Raw genomic sequence first — 17878 nt, forward strand, 5'->3', positions numbered from 1 at the left:
AACTACCCGGATTCTGTACTTTGTCCACACAGAACACTTTTTGTTTAGTGGTTCAGATCATGGATTCTGGAAATAGAGTTTCAACTCCTTTGGAATAAAATACTTTAAATGCTTTACCGTGAGTCTTACTTTCCTGTGCTTATACCCTGTTTCTTTCCGATTTTCTCCTGTCCCCATGACTTCACCATCTAACAAATATCTGTTTGTTAGTCATCCCTCAGCTCAAACATCACTTCCTCTACAACTCTTGATTTCCTTAGGTCAAAGTCCGCATTCCTCCTTTTGTCCTCAGTGAAAGGGATAGACTGTTTAATGACTAGGACACATTGAAAATTAATGAATCAATTCAAGTTTAATTTTCCAGGAATTAATTAAATATCAAAAATATACAAATTTCAATGCAGATGCAAATCCACTTACTGTCTTGCCAGGTGTCTATCTACAAGGGATAATAAAAGACTACAGTTAGGAAAAATGAGAATGAATCTAGAAAAACACTAAGAATCTTTGTATCTTGATGTATAAAGTTCATGTTTTTATTATAGCTTTACCTTCCTGTGTTGACCCGAGCAAGAATCCATACTTTTCTCAGTTGAAGATCTGAAGAATTTCACTCTTGCTGAGCCAAGGAAAGAAAGGGGAAATATCAGTAGACCAAGAAGAAGTCAGTACTATATTTTTATACCCCTCGAGTCCTAGCGCAAATCTTAAATGATGTATCAATGCCCTTTTCAGAATGGCTGCTCAGAACTGACACTTGCTTAGAACTAACAATCCCTTCCATACATTTACAGTTTCAGTTCCCTGAACTGCCTTTGCATCTTCTCCATACTTCTCTCTAGATCTCTCAGGAACCTATGAGAACACATACTCACAACCTTCCTACGTGTTCGCACTTCTCATGCTTTATCATGGATGAAGATATCATTCTCATAGGCCAATATAGAACAAAAATAGTACCATCTTGCAGCAAGGGCTATGATGCAATTCTCCCGAGGAATGGGAAGTGAAAAATCGTCTTCTCCACAGACCACAACTTTATTCAATTCTCCTTTTATTACTGTCATTATTACTGTTTTTATATGGAGAAAGCATAAATAAGAAATGTGATGATGAATGCTTTGCACACAGAGAACCCAAACAAGACCTGTCCAGTCAGGATGTGTGATACAAGTCTACAGGCAAGGATCTTCATCTTCATTGTTGAAGGAAAGAATGTATAAAGGAAACATGTTCTAGACTTTTTTATTCATGTGAACTGTAAATACATTGGTTATTGTTTGCTCCTAATTCCCGTTGTGACTCACAGAGACTGAGAATAGATGTGTTACATAGACTTGCCTTAGATTCTGTGTGGGAGAGGAAAGGCACCCTTACCATAAAATAATGAATGTGAGGATAGAATTCTAAGACTCGGATTCCTCCTGTAAAATGACCGATGGTATTTCTGAAGGACGTAAAGGAGCAAAATAAAAATCATTAATTTTTTCTTATCAAAACAGTGATTTACACCAGGGTCTTCCTCCAGTTGTGTGACAATGGCCAAATGACTTAAATTTTATTACAGTATTCCTATCATCTATGAAAACAATAATACTTAGAGTTGTGAAAACAAATTTGTGTATTTATGAAAACTCATGACATACAACATGGTATGTAACAAACACATAGTGAGTGATGGCTAATGTACATGTGTTTGTTAGATGCCATGAATTTAAAACTCTTTGTTATCTGGGCAGTGTTCACCTTTCAGCTTCATTTTTTGATACGCTGTCTGAGTTTATCAGTCAATAAAGAAGAAACAAAACATATAACTCTTGATGAGCATAAAATTGAAAAAGGAAAACAGAAAACCATTGTTTGTACTAGTATTTTTTTCCAAAGTCATGCTGCTATGTCTTTGGACAGGACATTTTACTAAACTGAACTGATTTCCCTCTTCCTTAATGGGTGAAATATTTCTTCTCCTTACCTTTACACAAAACCAAATTTTCCTAAACTTTGCTTACTTACCCACTTCAATCACAGTAAACTACCATAAGCTCACATACTGAACAATTTATCAATTATTATTCAATTTACATTTTCTAGCATCATCCAAGTTATAGTTAATTGATGTGATCAGAAACACTTGAAGCTATTAAGTAGTAGAGAACCAATTATCTTATAATTAATCTCTGTCTCAAAGAGTGCCACAAAGGTAACAGACTGGCCATAGGGGTAAGTAGGACCTTGGCCTATGTTTGGAGTTTACCATTATATTTGGGCAGAATTCTACATCTCTGAAAAATAAAATGACATAAAGAAAACTTTTTGTCATCAAGTTTATATGACACAGCATTTAGGGGTGAGTGGGTAAATCTAGGGATCCTTTTCCCCCCTTTTTTCTTCATTTATTTGAGATAAAGAGAAAAAGAGAAAGAGAGAGAGAGAGAGAGAGAACACGTACAAGCAGGGGAAGTGGTGAGGGAGAGGGAGAGGGATTCCTCAAGCACACTCCCCACTGAGCTTGGAGCACAATATCTGGGCTCAAGGTAGGTTCATTCCAGAACACTGAGCCCATGACCTGAGCCCAAACCAAGAGCTGACTGCTTTAGCTGACTGAGCCATAAATTCTACAACTTAAAAACAACAAAAAAGCAAATTTTAAAAAAATGAGCAAAGGACTTGAATAAACACTTCTCCAAAAAATATATATAATTGAATAGTTACCACATGTAAAGATGCCCAGTATCACTAATCATTAGTGAATGAAAATAAAAAACCACGATGTGATGTCAGTTTAAAATCATTAGGATGATTATTGTAAAAAAACAAAAACAAAAACAACAAAAAACAAGCAACAACAACAAACAAACAAGCAAACAAATAAAAACCAAGAAAATAACAAGTGTTGGGAAGCATGCAGAAAAATTGGAACCTTTGTGTATTGTTAGTTGGTACAGAAAATGCTGTGGGAAATAGTATACAGTTCCTGAAAAAAGTCAATATAGAATTACCATATGATCTAGCAATCCCAGTTCTGATTGTATACCCAGATGAATGGAAAGCAAGGGCTCGAACAGTGTTAGTCCTCCAATGTTCGTAGCAGCATTGTTCACAATAACTAAAAAATGCAAACAGTACAAATGTGTATGGATAAACCAAATTTGATGTATTCATACATACAATTGAATATTTTTAGCCTTAAAAGGAAAGTAATTCTGACACTGGTTACAGTATGAATGAACCTTAAAGACATTATACTAAGTGAAATAAATGAGATAAAAAAGGGAAATTACTGTATGACTCCACTTAAATGAGGTACGTGGAATACGCAAACTCACAGACAGAATATAGAATGGTGGTTGCCAGGGGCTGAGGTGGGGCAAAATGAGCCTTTATTGTTTAACTGGTACAGAGTTTTAGTCTAAAGTAATGAAAAAGCTCTGGAGATGCATGGTGGTGATGGTTATACATCAATGGAAATATTTAATACCACTGAACTGTGCACTGGAAAATAATGACAATTGTAAATTTTTTGTTATGTATATTTTGTCACAACAAATATAATGTCCTTATAACATCCCCCTTCAACTAAAAGGAAACAAACAAAAGTATCCCTATAGATTCCAAAATAAAAGAAGTTAAATACAGAAATTAAAAAATGGAGCTTGTGGTAGACTGAAAGTGTTTATGTTTTATTCCATGACTTATGAATATATTAGCTAGCTCACATGGAAAAAGGGTGCAGATGTGATTAAGTTAAGGAACCTGAGACAGGGAGATTTTTCTGCATTATCTAGGTAGAATTATGTAATCATAGGGTCCTTGTAAGAGGGAGGTCTCAGGGTCAGACTTAGAACAGATAAGGGACAACAGAAGTAAATGTCATATTAAGGCTACAGCTAAAGAATGAAGACCACCTCTAGAAATTAGGTTTTCCTTTATATCCTCTAAAAGAACAGAACCCTGCTGACCCGTTTTCGACTTTTAACTTCCAGCATTGTAAGATAAATTTGTGTTTCTTAAACAATTAGATTTGGGGTAATTTGTTATAGCAGCATTAGAAAACTAATACAAAGATATCTTACAATCATTGAAGAAGTAGATACAGCTTCCAGGATGAGGCAAGATTAATCCTATAGGGATTGTTACACTGATAGAAGATAGTCTAAATCTTAGGAATTTATGTTTGCAGCAATTCTAATACAGGTGGAGTAGCAATAGGGTTCTATCAGAAAAGTGAGATTTTTTTTTTTGAATGAGATTTGATAATTGGATTCTAAAACACAAGGAGCATAGTGATGATTCAGAAATTGTCTTTGTCCTCAAGATGGTTCATCTCTAACTGGAGAAAAACGAATACAGACATATAGAGCATTTCTGGACTACATTAAAAATCCTATGTGAAACAAGTAACTTAGACAATACATTCCAGATCATTTTGTGATGGGATTAGAAGTCCTTATGGACCCATGGAATTATGAATCTATTGACTTAAACTCTCTATTGCAATATGGTGGTATTTAGATTTGCTTGGCAGAGGCATGGTGAGAGTAACACTTACTATTGCTTCTATCTAGAAGACAGTATACTACAACTGGTGGGGGCAGTTAGCTAGTGAATTTCCCACATAATTAAAAGAATATATACAGTTCAAGTATCCCACTGTTTATATAAATTTAAAGATAATTCCAAATGTGTCAGAATGCAGACAATTTTAGACACACTAATGCTAAATTAATGCTTTTAAGCCCCATAAACATCACTGGACATGTATTCTTCACAAAGATGAAATTCACCATCTTCCTAAAAACACAAAAATACAAAAAGTATGGAAAAAATATGTAGCAGTGCCAATATATTCATTTAGAATTCATTTACTAACTCATTTTTAAAGAAACATTTTATTGAGAATGTACTTTGAATCCTGGCTAATGCTATTGAGGATACAGTGGTTAAAAAAAAATGAAAGTGAAACCAACAGAATAGACCCTATCCTTCAAATATTTATAGTCTAAAAGGTAAAATAATCAGTAAAAAATAAATCCATCAGATTACCACAATGTACACTTTAAATATCTTATCATTTTCTTTTTTTATTCTCTACTTTCTTTTTTTAAAAATTTTTATTAACATATAATATATTATTTGCTTCAGGTGTACAGGTCTGTAAATCATCAGTCTTACACATTTCATAGCACTCACCATAACATATACCCTCCCCAATGTCCATCACCCAGCCATCTTCTCTCTCCACCCCACCCCTCAGCAACTCCGTTCATTTCCTCAGATTAAAAGTCTTACAGTTTGTCTCCCTCCCCAGTCCCATCTTGTTTCATTTTTCCTTCCCTACCCTCCACGACCTCCCACCCTGCCTCTCAAATTCCTCATATCAAAGAGATCATATGATAATTGTCTTTCTCTGATTGACTTATTTCACTTAGCATAATACCCTCTAGTTCTATCCACATTGCTGCAAATGACAAGATTTCATTTCTTTTGATGGCTTCATAGTATTTCACTGCATATATATATATATATATATATATATATATATATATATATAATCTCACATCTCCTTTATCCATGCATCTGTTGGTGGACATCTAGGTTCTTTCCATAGTTTGGCTATTGTGGACATTGCTGCTATAAACATTCAGGTGCAGGTGCCCCTTCAGATTACTACATTTGTATCTTTAGGGTAAATACCCAGTAGTGCAATTGCTGGGTCATAGGGTAGCCCTCTATTTATGAAAACCTCTATTCTATTTTAAATGACTAAAGAGTTAATACTTATTCATCAAGAGTAGTGCCATTTTCTACTTGGTACTTTTCTTGATGAATAAGTATTAACTCTTTAATCATTTAAAATAGAGGTTTTCATATATATATGATCCTGTACTTTTCAGCAAAGATTTGGAACACTGAAATGTGTTACAACATGGATGGACATCAAAAGCATTATGCACAAGGCACCTGGGTGGCTCAGTGGGTTAAGGCCTCTGCCTTTGACTCAGGTCATGACCCCAGGGTCCTGGGATCGAGTCCTGCATTGGGCTCTCTGCTCAGCAGCGAGCCTGCTTCCCCCCCTCTCTCTCTGCCTCCCTCTCTGCCTACTTGTGATCTCTGTCAAATAAATAAATAAAATCTTTAAAAAAAAAAGCATTATGCACAAGTAAAGAAGTCAAACAAAAACAAACAAACAAACAAAAAACAAAAAACAAAAAAAAAGTGCCTTGTATGTTTCCCTTTGTAAGACATATTCAGACTGGAAAATCTATAGAGACAGTAAGGAGATTAAGTGGTGGTCAAAGACTGGGGCTAAAAATAGAAAATGATTCTAAACAGGTACAAGTTTTCTGTTTTGAGTGACTTATATTCTAAAGTTAGATTGTGGAGAAAATTGAAAAATTGAAAAATATACTAAAAATGCTGAATTCCATGGTGATGTTAATTATATTTCAATAAATTTTGGTCATTCTCACATGATTTTGGCATGCTCATACCTACCTTTAAAACACCTTTCCGTTTGGATTCATTGATATAATGTTCCCCTGGTTATTATCATATCCTTTTCAAACTATCTTTGGTGGTTCAACTATATTGTATTTTAATGTTCAAGTATTATAGCATACTCATACTTGATCAAGTTATCCACCTTCATGATTTCAAATACCATGTTCATGCTCATGACTTTCAAATTCATTATCCAGCTTTACTCTTCTCATCAGCTACCTGATACCTCTAACAAACCTCTGCTAGACATCTCTTCTACAGTGTACCTTGGGAAGAACAATAAATTAAAAAGCCCACATCAAATCAAGTCCCATGCGTCTGCACCTTGCTTATCTCGGGAAGTGGCTATAGGATCTCTGGAGTTTCTCATCTCAAAAATCTAAACATGGCTGGCACCTCTGTGTCTCTTATCCCTGACAGTCAATCAATTACCAGAACTTTTGACCCCACCTATCAAATACATCTGGTATGTGCCCGCTTCTTGCAACTCCCTGAGTGAACCCTTATTCAATAGCTACTGCATCCTTTTTTTTTTTTTAATTTTTTATTTCTTTTCAGCGTAACAGTATTCATTGTTTTTGTACCACACCCAGTGCTCCATGCAATCCATGCCCTCCCTAATACCCACCACCTGGTTCCCCAAACCTCCCACCCCCCGCCCCTTCAAAACCCTCAGGTTGTTTTTCAGAGTCCATAGTCTCTCATGGTTCACCTCCCCTTCCAATTTCCCTCAACTCCCTTCTCCACTCCATCTCCACATGTCCTCCGTGTTATTTGTTATGCTCCACAAATAAGTGAAACCATATGATACTTGACTCTCTCTGCTTGACTTATTTCACTCAGCATAATCTCTTCCTTTTATTAAGACACTCCTCTCCGGTCTTCTGCTGTCACCTCTTGTCCTTCTCATCTATTTGGCACAAGACTGACTTTCTTAACATACATGATTGATTATTTCACCATTCTGATTGCAATTCATAAGTACTTACATATCACCCTAAGGATTAAAACTTATCTTTCCTAACATTGCTTCTGTCTGCTTTTCAACTTTTATGTCTGAATCTCATAGTCAGGGATTTGCTTGCTTTTTTTTTTTTTTTTTTTTTAATATTTTATTTATTTATTTGACAGAGAGAGAGATCACAGTAGACAGAGAGGCAGGCAGAGAGAGAGAGAGGGAAGCAGGCTCCCTGCTGAGCAGAGAGCCCGATGTGGGACTCGATCCCAGAACCCTGAGATCATGACCTGAGCCGAAGGCAGCGGCTTAACCCACTGAGCCACCCAGGCGCCCCTGCTTGCTTTTCATACAGTCTGATGTATTCTCAATGTTTTTGTTTCTTCTTCTGATTACCTGAAAACTCCTTCTTTTTTATATTCCTCTGGTTGTTTTCAAGCCTCAACTACACATTACTTTCTCAGGGCAGTCACCAATTCCTCTGTACTCTTATTATGTCCCCAGTTAGGCTTGTCACTGCTCTCCTGATTTCTCAATAATGATATTTATCAGAATTTTTAATTTGGATGTATGATTAAAAATTTGGGTCTGTGCCACCTCTTATACTGAAGGCAAATGCTCTTTTTGCTCTGCACAGTTTTCCTGTACCTGAGCAATGCCTAGCACTGTGTCTGAAACACTGAGGGTACTTACTTAATATTTGTGATGGATTTTATTAATGCTCCACAGATTCTTCAAACTCAATATGTTCAATGTAGTTTCCACTATCTCCACTTGCATAAATAATGCTCTTTCTTTGTCACTATCTCATTGAAAGACACATCATCAATTTGATTTCACAAACCAGAAACATGAGCATCAACTATGAAACTACTCTGTTCAGCAAGGCACATGCAGTTATTAAGGTGTGTCCATATGTCCTAAATATTATTCTATCCCTTATCTGATTTTCTCTTTTCACAACCATTGCTCTAAGTGAGGCATCATCAGTTCTCAATCCTGCTTTTGCAGAACTTTCAAACTAAAATCTTTTCTGTATCCTATGGAGAATTTAAAATACCATTAAGAAATCCCAATGGAAAAAAAAATCCCAATGATATTCAGCAAAAAAGTGAAGAATGAAATTTTTATGTGGAAAAGGTAATATTTATAGCATGGGAAAAAGTAAGAATAAAGTCTTTGGGATAGCTGGATTCCATATCTTTTTATTTCAAAATTCCTTTGATAGACTTGCATTAGTCACTAATGGGGAAAAAAATAATAGAGGTGGGGGAAAGCTCAACATTATAGTTTCAGATGTCCTTCACCTCACCTGTAGGAATGAAAGAAAGTCCAATTTCACTATATTATGTATTTTTATATAAGGACCAATTAATGGAAGAATCTAAGCAATAAGCATGTGTCCAAAATTGAGGAGGAAGAGGGTCTAAATGGAATGAAAATATTGATGAACGGAGAGTCATGATTTTCATATAGTAACCATGTTTCAAGAACATGTCAACAAAATGCAGAGACACTTGTTCCTTCCATGATGGCCATGATTATTCTACGGTAGACATTCAGAAATATTTTCTGGACTGTTTATTTTAAAAATTAGTTCTATATTGCCTCTTGTATTAAAAAGCTTCTTAAGTTCTTTAACACTCAAGTCCTCATTAAACAATAAAATGTTATAATAATTATTATTCAGGGGGCGCCTGGGTGGCTCAGTGGCTTAAGCCTCTGCCTTCAGCTCAGGTCATGATCCCAGGGTCCTGGGATCGAGCCCTGCATCGGGCTTTCTGCTCATCGGTGAGCCTGCTTCCTCCTCTCTCTCTGCCTGCCTCTCTCCTTACTTGTGATCTCTGTCTGCCAAATAAATAAATAAAATATTTAAAAACATAATTATTATTCAGATTGCAAGTTGTTGCACATATGGGAAGTAGCTTTACTCTTCTGACTTCAAACATTCTAACTGATTGCATCCAAGGCTCCTACTTCATTTTTAGGGAAAACCACTTCTTCATCCGGCATCGGATCTGTTGGGTCTTTACACTGTAGATGATTGGATTCATCAGGGGTGGAAAGAGAATATAGATATTGCCCATAAGCACATGAACAGAAGGTGAGAGATGCTTCCCAAAACGGTGCACCATGGTGAGGCCAATGATGGGGATGTAAAAGACCAGGACAGCACAGATGTGGGACACGCAGGTCTGCAAGGACTTGAGCCTCTCCTCCCGGGATGCAATTGCCAGCACTGTATGCAAGATGAAAACATAGGAGATGAGAATGAGCACAGCATCCAACAACAAGGTACAAATGACCAGAGCCAGGGCATAGAAGTTGTTGAAGCGGATGTCAGAGCAGGCGAGTCGGAGTAGGTCCTGGTGCAGGCAGAAAGAGTGGGAGAGGATGTGGGGGTGGCAGTAATGGAAGAACTTCAGGCGAATGATGACAGGAAGAATGAACAATGCACTTCTCATCAAAATCGCCACCATGACATGAATGACTCTGTTGTTGGTCAGGATGGATGTGTAGTGTAGAGGATTGCAGATTGCAATGAAGCGGTCAAAGGCCATGGCCAGAAGGACTCCAGACTCTGTGCAGGAAAGTCCATGGACAAAATAAGTCTGTGAAATGCAGGCATCCAGACCAATCTCCTGGCTGAGCCCCCACAGGACCCCCAGCACCGTGTGCACTGTGGACAGCCCCATGCACAGGTCAGTGAGGGCCAGCATGGCCAGGAAGTAGAACATGGGCTCATGCAAGCTCGGCTCTGTCCGGATCACATGCAGCACCAGGCAGTTTCCCAAGAAAACCATAGCATAGATGGTGGAGAAAGGAATTGAAAACCAGGGATAGTACTGGTCTAGGCCAGGGAACCCTGTGAGAATGAATACTGAGGTGTTGATAACGGAAGCAGAAGAAGCAGACATGATTATGTGAAGGTAATTTTCCAGAGAAGATCGATATTTACTGACCAGTTTTGTCCAACGATCTGCTGTGTTGAGAGCAATGGAGTATGACAGGCTACTCACACTGTAGCACAGGTAAGGCACATTGTAGAGTCCCACGGAAGCTCCACTCTACAGGAGAAGCCACGGCGCAGGATGATTTCCCAAGAAAGCTCCTTGATAGTAGGTCTCAGGTCGTAGAAGCAAGTCAATGCCATGACCATTTTGGGCAAATTAGATCATTAACTTCATTCTCTTTTAATCCTTCTGAGTCACCTGTAGGACACACAGCAGGTGACAGTGGCTAAAGTTCTTGAGGGCACAGGGCTCTTCCTGCTCTGCTGCTCCTGAGGAAGCCCCCTGCACACTGTCTTCTTGCCAGTGCTTGTGGCGCTGGGAGTCAGAATGCTCCGATTTATGAGAAAGGAATGAACAGGATTGTGTGGATCAGGTGGACCCAGGCTCCTGGGAGGCCACCATTCCCATCTGGAGGCTGACGCAAGTGAGAGATCCCATCCAGTCACTCACTGCAGGGTAGTAGTTTGAGTCCCTGGGACTGAGAGGAATGGGTAAGAGGCCACATTTTCTAGGGTCCACAGATCTTTTTAATCCTAGAGGGAGAGAGAATCACTGTGTTGACTGAAAATTCAATACCTACTCAGAAGAACGCAAGAAGTAAATACCCAAAGGAGAAGATAGTACCAGAAGAAGTTTTAGTCTTTATTTCAGTCTGAAATCAACCAAAATATTTACATAAGGTTTACGTGAGGCTTGTTCATTTTTTCCCCCAAAATTTCACTTTTATTGTTCACTGAATTCCTCAGTAAACATTTCTCCCTTTTCTGAGCCCCTGAAAAATTTGTCTCCTTTTTGGCAGGCATAATATGAAGAACCATACATATATAAAAATTTGGAAAAAATACTGTAAAAATGACACAAAACATATTGCCATTCACTTGAGTGTCAATAGTACAATGTTAATTATGCACTCATGAGTTAAATAGTTAAAACATTTTCTTCTCTTTATTATCTGTATAATAAATCACCAGTGCTGTACAAAAAACTATAGATAACTGGGGTACCTCGGGGGCTCAGTTAGTTAAGAAAATGACTCCTTGGTTCGCCTGGGTGGCTCAGTGGGTTAGGGCCTCTGCCTTTGGCTCAGGTCATGATCCCAGGGTCCTGGGATAGAGCCCTGCATCGGGCTCTCTGCTTGGCAGGGATCCTGCTTCCTCCTCTCTCTGCCTCTCTGCCTAGTTGTGACTTCTCTCTGTCAAATAAATAAAATATTAAAAAAGAAAAGAAAATGACTCCTGTTTCTGCTCAGGTCATGATCTCAAGGTCAAGAGATCAAGCCCTGTGCGGGGACTCCATGCTAAGCAAGAAGTCTGCTTGAGATTCTCTCCCTCTCTCAGTGCCCCTTCCCCTCCTTGCTCTCTCTCAAATTAAAAAAAAGGAAGAAAGAAAGAAAGAAAGAAAGAAAGAAAGAAAGAAAGAAAGAAAGGAAAAGAAAAGAAAAGAAAAGGAAAAAAAAAAAAAGAAAGAAATGGGGCACCTGGGTGGCTCAGTCAGTTAAATGCCTGACTTGATTTTGGCTTAGGTCATTATCTCATAGGCTGTGGGATCGAGCCCTGTGTTGGGCTCTATGCTTGGCAGGGAATCCGCTTGAAGATTCTTTCTCTCTGCCCCTGCCCCAACTCATGCTGCCCATGTCTCTCTAAAATAAACAAATATATCTTTAAGAAAATAAAATCATAGATAACTATTTTGGTCACATTTCATTTTTTCCTTTGAGATATTTTCAATACTTTTATGGGAAAGTTTTAAGTACAAAGAACATTTTCATGAATGATTTAATGATGTTTTCTACCCAATGCCCTATCCTTCCTGAATTCTTTAGTGTGTGTTTTCTACAATTAAGGACATTCTCTTACATAACTATAAAATCATCATCATCATGAAATTAACTTGGACACATTACTATCATCAAATTTTCAGACCTCAGATAAACTTTCTCCAATTATGGGGTGCCTGAGTGGCTCAGTGGGTTAAGCCTCTGTGTTCAGCTCAGGTCATGATCTCTGGGTCCTGGGATGGATCCCCACATTGGGCTCTCTGCTCAGCGGGGAGCCTGCTTCCCCCTCCCTCTTCCCACCTCTCTGCCTACTTGTGATCTCTGCCTGTCAAATAAATAAAATCTTAAAAAAAGAAAAAAAGAAATGCTTCGTAATGTACTATATCCCCATTTATTAAAAAAGAATACTTGGGGCACCTGGGTGGCTCAGTGGGTTAAGCCTCTGCCTTCAGCTCAGGTCATGATCTCAGGGTCCTGGGATAGAGCCCCGCATTGGGCTCTCTGCTCGGCAGGGAGCCTGCTTCCTCCCACCTCTCTCTCTCTGCCTGCCTCTCTGCCTACTTGTGACCTCTGTCTGTCAAATAAATGAATAAGATCTTAAAAAAAAAAAAAAAAAAAAAACTTTCTCCAATTATACCATCAATGTAATTTATAGTAAACAAAAATGCAGTTCAGAATCATGTATGTATTAGTATTCCTACTTTTTAAAATTTCTTCCCTGTGAAATGTCTTCAAATTTCCTTGATTTGTATAACTTACAAGGTTTTGAAAATTACAAGTCAACTATGTTTTTTATTTATTTATTTATTTATTTATTTGACAGATAGAGATCACAAGTAGGCAAAGAGGCAGGCAGAGGGAGAGGGAGAAGCAGGCTCCCTGCTGAGCAGAGAGCCTGATGCAGGGCTTGATCCCAGGACCCTAGGATCACCACCTGAGCCAAAGGCAGAGGCTTTAACCCACTGAGCCACCCAGGTGCCCCACAAGTCAACTATTTTATAGAACGCTTCTCATCTGAGTTTGTTTGATTCGGCCTCATGGTTAGATTCAGATTGTGCAGGAATGTATGACAATGAGGTTCTATTCTTCTCATGTGTATATTCAGGCCATATGTAGTTTGAATCTGTCCAAATGCTCATGGTGATCAACATGAGTATTTGTTAAGGTTGGGTCTTCCAGGAATCATTACAGTAAAGTTGTATATTTTCCTTTGACTTTAAAAAGTATTTTGCAAGAGAGTATTTGACACTATGGAACTATTTTACTGTTTTTATTTTATTCGATAGGTAATTATCAGTCCCTATCATTTTTTTAGTGTTCAATTTGCTCCAGATTTGGTCATTAAGAGGACCATAATTTGGCTTTTGCATCTCTTTGACATTTTTTTTGCCACTTCTTTAATTTTTGGCATAATGGTATGTTCAGCATACTTTCCCTAGCCTGGCCCTATCAGCATCTATTTTCCCAAAAAGCTAGGGGCCTTTTCATACAGATTACTATTGAGAAGCTTAAGAAGTGGATGTTAGGTGGGTCATTTCTATAGCGGAACTGAGCTAAGATATCACATTCATATGTATTTCTCTGAATACATATATTGAAAATCTCAATGTACATTTACAAGTCAATTATCTTTATTCATGGTAATAAAGTTGCCACAAACACGGAATCATTGAATACTGAACTATTGCTGCTAGGAAAAATAAAAGGTAAGATTTCTACAAACCTTAGTCACAACATTAATGAGTATAACAGAATTTTGCATTTAATAGCAATTAGCAGAAACCCCATCATGTTGTATAGGTTCACTTGCCAGTGTCACTATGAAACAAGCCAGTCTCATCAGCATCGAAAACCTGCTTATGCACAAAACCCTTTTCCTCTAACATTTAGCAGATAATGAAAGTTTCTCCTGCTTCCCGATCTGTTGACTCTGCCCTGCCTGAAGTTTCACATTTTCCATGCCATATTGCCTTTTGAAACATGCAAACTGGCCAGTACTAGCTCAGTGAGTTTCACATTTTCCCAACTAATGGGTATGGTGACCCTAAATTTCTAAATCTCAGAAGGATGCCCACTATGCAGCTTTTGCAATCTGTCATCTCATGAATCCACAAATGTAGCTGGTTTTCCATCTTTTCCGTCACTTTACCATGCACTACAGACATTGTTTTAGCCCTTTCTGGGGAATTCTCCCCTACAGATCAGAGAATTCTCTTTTTCTTTCCTTAGGAGTACCATATCATTGGTTGGTTGACATTGGACTCACATAAACTCCCATATGCCATCATTATAAATCATGCCTGAAGGAAGCTTATCTCAAGCACCCACATATTTTCTCTATAAGGTACATCAACAGCCTTGTTGCACTTAAGAATGCTGGAAAAACTTCAGCACTATGCTTGGAGGCCATTTCAAATAGTGAAATAACCACCCAAAATACAAAAATTCTTAAAACATGGCACTAAACACACCAGGAACAGGGTGACACATATAATTATTGAATCAACCTGTTGTATACCTGAAATTAATATTACATTGATTTTTGAAAGTTCTATTGACGTATATGATTCACTGATTCATTACTCAGCATTGCCAGTCTGCTGAGGTTATCATTGAAGTCATTCTTTATTTCTGTTCAGGTGTTTTTTATTTCTAGCATTTCATTTTGATTATTTCATAGAATTTCCATCTCCTTGCTTACATTATCCATCTGTTCTTGTACATTGTGTACGTTTTCTATTCATGCCCTAACCGTATTAATCATAGTAATTTTCAATTCCTTGTCTATGAATGTGACTCCTATCTGAGTCTGGTTCTGATGTCTGCTTTGTATCTTCAGATTGTATCTTGGTTTCCTTTTAGCAGGAAGTTAGCAATAAGCCTTTGTTGAAGGATGGACAAAATACATCAACGATAGGTAGTAGGATGCATAACCATGCAGTGTGTGGTTTTATATTACACTAGCTACAGGTTGGAACAGTAAACATTTACTGGAGTCATACGTGCTGATGCTTTCAAATTCTTCTATTTTTTTTTTTTTGTCTCTACTGTTGTCTTCGGTTTTCCTAAGAATGCCTTAAATAGAGTGTGTACCTTGCAGCTTTTCAGCTGTAACCCACTGATAATATACTGAGCTCTGCTGATATTGTGGAAAGAAGCGAGAGAGGGAAAACATTCTTTTACCTTATGGCAAGTCTGTCTTTTGGTGGGCCTGAGTCTTTAGGCTGTGATATTCACTTGTGTTAATTTGCTTTTCCCTCCTTTTTGGGTGAGATAGGAAGGCTACAGAGAGCCGACGCTGGGTAATTCCCTTTTTCCCTTCTGCCTGAGACAGACACTGGTAAAGTCTCTTCTAGAGACTGGTAAAGTCTCTTCTACTGGAAAGTAGGCCTTTCTCAGGGACACCACACTGGATGTGTTTCAAAGTGGCTAATTGCTCCCTCCCTCTGCTACAGACACAAGATGATTTTTTTTCTTGGCTTTTCCCTGGAAGAACTTTGTGGGTTCTTCGAAGTGAAGTTCATAAAAGTATACTGCCATGTTATTAGAGTCTGCAGAACCCTCTCCCTTTCATGGTAACCCATACTGAGCACCCTGAACTTCATCAACAGTGCTGATTAAGTATTTTATTTTATATAAGCATTTATAGTTCCCTCAGCTTCTTTTGTCATTCTCTTTATTCACCTTTCTCTTTGCACTTCTAGATTGTGGTTTGCCCTGTAACTTCAGTTCTCTGATGGGTTTGAGAGAAGAATGATTTTCAGTTTGTTTAGTTTTTACTATTATTGCTATAAAAATGGGAATGGTAACTTCTGAGGCCTTTACATGTCAGAACAGAAACCAGAAGCATAACAGTTTGATTCTGAAATTAAAAAAAAAAAAATTCCATTATAATTGCACCCCCAAAATAAAATATTTGGTATTAAATCTAAATAAAAATATTCAAAATGCTAGAATGAAAACTACATAATAGTAACGGAAAGATCAAAGAATAGACCGATTTAAATATATTCCATATCCATGGCTTGGAAGACATGCTAATTTTCCCCAGTTTTATTTTCTACTTCAACACAATCTCAATCCACTTCTCCACAAGTTTTATGCACATATTTACAAATGTATCCCAATATTTATATGTATGGGCAAAGGAATGGTGGTAGCCAGAACAAATTTAGAGAACCTTGCTGGATTTTAAGACTTTTCTTATAAAGCCACAATAATCAAGGAAGAGTGGTGTGGTGGAAGAAGGAAGACATAGATTAATACCAGAATAGAGAGGTCAGATACACCACATAAATGCATTCAAATGATTTTTGGCCAAAGTTCAAAGACAAGCCAATTGAGAAAGTGTAGCCTTTTTCAAAATGAAAGTGCTGGAAGACAGAAACAAACTTGATACCATTCACAGAAACCAATTCAAAATGGATTATAGAACTAAAGGTAAAATGTAACACTTCTAGGAGCAAAGGAAGACTTGTGACCCTGGATTTGACACTGAGTTGGTAGATATAACATAACATATACCTTCAAAGAAAAAAATATATAAATTGGAGTTGGTCAACAGGAAAAATAATTGCTTTGCAAAAGTCACTGTTAAGAGAAATAAAGGACAATTTGCAACCTGAAAATAACTATTTGCAAATCAAGTGTCTCCTAAGGGTTTTGTAATTTAAATGTGTAAAGAACTCTACAAACTCAATAAGAAAAGAACTTCATCACAAAAAGAAAAATTATTTGAATAAGCACTTCACCAAGACTTGTATATACAACAAATAAGCATGTGAAAAGATGCAAAAGAATCCTAAGGGAAAGACAAATTAAAACCACAGTGATATATCACTATACATCTATTAATATAGCAAAACAAAAGAAACCAAAAAATCTGACCATACAAGGTATTGGCCTAGATGTGGAGGAACTGTAATTCTCATACACTGCTGGCCTGAATGTCAAAGGGTAACTTGCCTTGGAAGACACACTGGCAAGTATTTTAGAAAGTTAAATAAATACGTACCATGTGATTTAGCCATTCTCTTTCCAGCTATCACCTGAGATGAAGTATTGGTTTGGGACTTTACAGTTTAAAATGTCATTTATGTTATATAGAAAGATAAAGGGATAAAAACACAGAGGGTCAGAAAAAGGAGGAATCTCATGCAGAATAATGAGGTACATAAAAATAAAGAAAAATATAATGAAGTACAACTAAAAAGGGTAAATGATTTAGAGAGGGGCTAAACAATGTGGAATATGTTTAAAAAAAAAAAAAAAGTTCGGATCCCTCTTAGTTTTTTAGGATTCTCTCAACTAAATTGTAATGTTCTGCAAAGTTAGTTTACTTTAATCAGTTTGTTTCCTCTGGGGTCTTATAGCCCCTTGGGAATAGTGACAGAAACATTTGTGGTACCCAAGAGAAATATTAGCAATGCATTCCACATTTTACTGAGGATAATAACAGCCATGGCTGTTACCTTCTTTGCAGAATGAACAGAGACTCCCAGAAGTCCAGCCCCAAATCCAAATCCCATTAGCATCATTGTTTCTGCATAAAACCCCCCTAGTTTCTTGGCATACATAGCCACTGGTCCTGGAAAAATCCTGTCTACACAATGGATTTTTACCTTAAAGAAT

At 37.5% G+C, this 17878-nt stretch overlaps 1 protein-coding gene across 1 annotated transcript; it reads right to left on the reverse strand.

Moving 5' to 3' along the window:
- Nucleotides 1-9429: 9429 nt before the first annotated feature.
- On the reverse strand, nucleotides 9430-10374 carry LOC308350866 (olfactory receptor 51V1-like; the record flags this gene model as incomplete). Its single annotated transcript, XM_080816332.1, has 1 exon — nucleotides 9430-10374. One exon carries the CDS (start codon nucleotides 10372-10374, stop codon nucleotides 9430-9432), a length of 945 nt encoding a protein of 314 aa, XP_080672458.1.
- Nucleotides 10375-17878: the final 7504 nt, after the last annotated feature.

The sequence above is a fragment of the Martes martes genome, assembly GCF_963455335.1.
Source record: "Martes martes genome assembly, chromosome: 10".
Taxonomy (NCBI): Eukaryota; Metazoa; Chordata; class Mammalia; order Carnivora; family Mustelidae; genus Martes; species Martes martes.